The sequence below is a fragment of the Fukomys damarensis genome, unplaced genomic scaffold (genome assembly GCF_012274545.1).
Source record: "Fukomys damarensis isolate Sample0158 unplaced genomic scaffold, DMR_v1.0_HiC HiC_scaffold_38, whole genome shotgun sequence".
Lineage (NCBI taxonomy): Eukaryota > Metazoa > Chordata > Mammalia > Rodentia > Bathyergidae > Fukomys > Fukomys damarensis.
In genome coordinates, this window is record NW_022900950.1 from 36,410,383 (window position 1) to 36,415,243 (window position 4,861).

Genomic DNA, 4,861 nt, shown 5'->3' on the forward strand with positions numbered 1-4,861 from the left:
ATTTTTTGATACAGGGTCTCACTATGTAGTTGAGACTGACCTGGAACTCACTATGTAGCCCAGGCTGGTCTCGAACTCAGATCTATCCTTCTGCTTCAGCCTCCCAAGTGCTGGGATTACAGGCATGAGCCACCATGTCTGGCCATTTAAATATAATTCTGACTAAATGAAACCTTATATTGCCATACTATTTTGGCAAAGAACAGTTTTGTATTACTTTTCCTCTATAGAATTATTGGTGTTTAGTGTTAAATAATGGAGTACCACATTTTTATATAAAAAACACAATTCAAATTTCTGGTAGCTAACATCTTCACTTGTTTTAAAGTAAAAGATGCAAAAAGAGTATACAGTGAAAAGTTCCCCTGCTCCTTTATCTACAACTACTTACTTTCCCAGAGCAACCATTGTTATCAATTAGTAATATACTTTCCCAAAGAGTTTTATTCACATATAAGCAAGTATGGGCAAACACACGCAAGCCTACAATTTTGTCCCCCCTTGTTTCTCTTGTGCCAGTGGTAGCATATTTTAGTCACTCTTCTGATTTTTCTATTTTTTAAATTTAACAATAAATTTTTTTATATTCTATATGCACATATAGATTTGTCATGGCAAAATGCATATTAATGGTTGAGTTTCCTATCATAATAGCAAAAATCATTTTTATTGTTACGGTACTTAGTATTTGATGTAAAATAAAAACGCCCAAAATTCATTTTACTAGACATTGTAAAAGATATTTTTTGCTGCTGAAAAATCCAGTTGGGGATTTGAATGGCCTGTTAATGATTTAGGGACATAGACTCTTTCTGACTAATGGTTTCTCTTTCAAGTCTCACTGGATCCTTGGCATTAAGGTAGCTAGTGAGAAAAGGGAGCCCTTGTGGAAAACACTGTTTATGCCTGCATCAGTGAAAGTGAGTTATGCAGGGTTGCACACCTCACTTTTACTCCCATTTCAAAGGCCAGAGATCACTCACAAATCCTTATTAGCTGTGAGGAAGATGCAGGTGGAATCATCTTCATGCCCAGGACATAAGAATGAGGTGGATACTGTTCAGCCCTACTAGTCTTTGATACATTCTTACAAATGACTGCAAGATATATGTTGCATAATAGGATTGTCCATGCTGAAATATTTCTTTAAGTCCTTCTAAAATGTGATTTGGTCAAGACTGAAAATGTTTAAAATTACTGTCTTCTAGACATAGATAATGTATAAAAGCCTAAATGTAGGCTTAACAAATAGTAGTTTTAGTATTGAAACTTCTGTAATTTTTATATTGAAGTCAAACTACATGAATAGCTTCTTTGTGTAGAGGCTTGACTCTCTTCTCCTCCCCTCATTTTCAGCCTCTGCATAAGAGCCTAGATCCAAGCAACCTGGAACATCTTATAACACCTTTGGTTACTATTGGTCACATTGCTCTTCTTGCACCTGATCAGTTTGCTGCTCCTTTGAAGTCCTTGGTAGCTACTTTCATTGTGAAAGATCTTCTCATGAATGATCGGGTAATTTATATTTCTTAAATTTGTGTTCTTCATAATGTCTTCTAAAATTTTGTACAGCAAAGAGAAAAGTGCAGTGATGTTAATGACATTTCCATTCAGCTACCTTTATTTTGGGTGTCCAGTTTTAAAAATAGACCACATCTCCATTATAAGCAAAATGACATTGAAACATCTCTTTAGTTGAGCATAGGCATATGGCTTGGAGTATATCTCTTGGTAAATGCAAAATATTACCAGACAGTGTTTTGATTTTATAAGGAAGTTAATTTTTATAAGAATATCTATTTTTAAAAAATGTACAGTTTGACAAACCTGTTCACTATGTGGTTATCATGATTATAGTTCTTTTTTACATATAGTAAAAGAATGAAAAGAGCCCTGAGAGTGAACATTGGGAAAGAAATAATGGTTTTATTCTACCTCCAGTTTGTATGCCTTTGGGGCAGGCAGGACATGCTTGACCCCTTTAGAGTCACTTGGGATTTTATGCATGTTTTAGGGGAGTGTTACAAGTGTGCATGTGCTTGGACAGGCAGTGAAACACTGTATATAGTTTTGTGTCTGTCCTCACCACTATATGTATTAGTTTCTCTGGAGAATTAAAAGAAATATGAGATAAAGTTTCTTCTCTAAACATATAGTTTAAATTTTTATAGCTGTATTGTCCTGTGCATCATACTTATCATTATTCTTCATCTTCTAAATATATTTTAATATTTTTATTTTTATTTTTTTGGTTTTTAGACAGGGTTTCACTAAATAGTCCAGACTGGCCTTGAACTTACTGTGTAGCCCAAGCTGGCCTTGAAATGGAGGTCCTCCTTTTTCAGCTTCCTGAATGCTGGTGTTGTAGGCATACACTACATGTTAATACTTTAGTATTAATTTTTAAAATAAAAGATTATGGGAAAACTCTGTGGAGATTAGGTAGGCATGGTGGTGCATGCTTATAATCCTGGCACTTTGGGAAGCTGAGGCAGGAGAATTACGAGTTGACAACTTAGTAAGACCCTGCCTCAAAAAAAAGTCTGGGGATGCAGCTCTATGAGGGCTCTGGTTTCAATTCTAAGTGCTGGGGGAAAAAAAAATATCTGGATATAACCAAACAGTTGTTAAATACCTGATTATTACCTGTTTTTCCTCTACATTTTTGGTCCTATCTTGTCTTGCATACCCTATTTTTGATTGAGAGGTAGACTTTTTGAACAAAAAAGTGATGTGCCTGTTCAAGATTTTCCTGTATTTTTCTATTAAACTATGAATCCTTATCTTGCTGACTTACAAGATTACTTTATATATTCTATTGGTAATACATTATACAATTTTTTTTCTCCTAGTTTGTAACTTGCCCTTTTGGTAGCTTAATGCTGTATAATTTTATATGTGCTGCGTGAGCACATTAATGCTGTGTTTTGATAAAATATTTCTAATAGAATGTAATAATAATTAGATAATTAATAGACTCAGTCTATTATAATAATCTAATATTAATCTAATAATATTAATATTAATCTAATATTAGTATAGCCCAGTTTTTTTATGACTAGCACTTACATTGTCTTTTTGTGAAATATCCCATATATTACTTTCTAGACTAGTTGCCACTAACCATGTGTCTACGTAACTTTAAGTTTAAATGAAATATGTTAAAAATGTTGCTCTTCATTCCATATTTCAGTACTTAGTAGCCACATATAAGTAGTGGTTGGAGTGTTGACAGCTCTGCTCTAGTTTTGTATTCTTTTTGTTTGTTTGTTTGTTTGTTTTGAGTCAGAGTCTCACTATGTAGTTGAGTCTGACCTGAGACTCACTATGTAGCCCAGACTGATATCGAACTCACAGCAGTCCTCCTGCCTCAGCCTCCCGAGTGCTGGGATTGCAGGTTTGCGCCACCATGCCTGGCACTGCTCTAGTCTTATTACTTATTTTTAATTAAATATTTGTGTCTAATTTTTCCCTTTATTTAGCTGTTAGTTTTATATTTTGCTATTATTTTACTAGTTGTACTTGAACTTACATCATGCTTATTATTTTACTAAAGGTCAATGAAATTTTATTATAGTACAAAGAAATTGAGAATACTTTAATTCCTTTATTCTTTGATGCTTTTTGTTTTTCCTTTTACAGCACTATTGCTGTGATTGCTTTAGGCAACTAATATTTATTTAGATTTGTCAACATACTTGCTCCTTTTGTTTTTCATTCCTTCCTATATGATGATTGTCTTTCTACCCAATACATTATAATATCTTTTTCATTTAGTCCCCTGCCCCCAGTACCAGGGTTCAAACTCGGGCCATTGAACTAAATCCCTGGCCCACACTTGTTAATATATTGGTATATTTTAGGTATACCCTATGCTGACCTTCATTATTGAGAATTTGTACCCCTACGTAATATATCTTGGTTCTTATTTTTCCCCTCATTTCCCTGCCCTCCCTTCAACCCCTCCACTCCTCCTTGTTTGCAAAGACTTTGTTTCTATTTTTTCCTTTTCTCATGTTTTTTCCTTTCCACTAGCCCTCCCAGTTCCCCTTCTGCTTTGGACCTTTGTTTCCTATTTAACATTATCTGTTATACATTTTGATCCTTATTGACACTTTCAGCTTCTCACACCAGATTAACTGTTCAGTATTTACACATGTGGTCTATTTATTTGACTTGAGTATGCCTCAGTGTACATCTATTTTAGCTCTAAATGTCTGTTGTTTCTCATTCTTTATGGCTGAGTAGTACTCCATTTTATATTTTTAAAAAAACACCACATTTTCTGTTTCCATTTTCTGTATCCATTTACCAGTTGGTGATGGGCAGTTGAGCTGTTTCCAAGTTTTAACTGTTGCAACTGCTGTGAACATGGGTACACATGTATCACTGTGGTATGATTCTTTTAATTCTTTTGGGAAGATACCTGGCAGTGGGATAGCTGGGTCAAATGGGACCTCTAATCCTAGTTTTGTGAGGTATCTCCATACCTGTTTCCATAGTGTTTGCACCAGTCTACACTCCCACAAACAGTGAAGAAGGGTTCCTTTTTCCCCACAGCCCAGCCAGCATTTGTTACTCGTTGATTTCTTTTTTTTTTTAATTTATTAATTTTATTGAGTTTATTGGTACATTTTAGGGATACAGTACAGTTACATTCATTGTTGGGATCATGTACCTCTACATGGCAAGTCTTGATTCTCATTTTTTCCCCTTACCTCTGCCCTCCCTTCACCCCCTCCTCCCCTCCCCATCTACAAACACTTTATTTTCATCTTTTCATTCTCTCACATTTTTTTCTTTTCCCTTTTTGTTCTTCCCCTACCCATCACACCTTCCCTACACCTTTAGCTCCTTTCTT

At 35.0% G+C, this 4,861-nt stretch overlaps 1 protein-coding gene across 6 annotated transcripts in view; it reads left to right on the forward strand.

Annotated features, from left to right (window-relative positions):
- The window catches only part of Pds5b (PDS5 cohesin associated factor B), a 112,915-nt gene that overhangs the window by 74,717 nt on the left and 33,337 nt on the right, over positions 1-4,861 (forward strand). For all 6 annotated transcript variants that reach the window (XM_010623911.3, XM_010623908.3, XM_010623906.3 and 3 more), the window contains one exon: positions 1,357-1,515. In XM_010623911.3, coding sequence (XP_010622213.1) covers positions 1,357-1,515 — 159 coding nt within the window. The remainder of the gene's footprint in view (positions 1-1,356; positions 1,516-4,861) is intronic.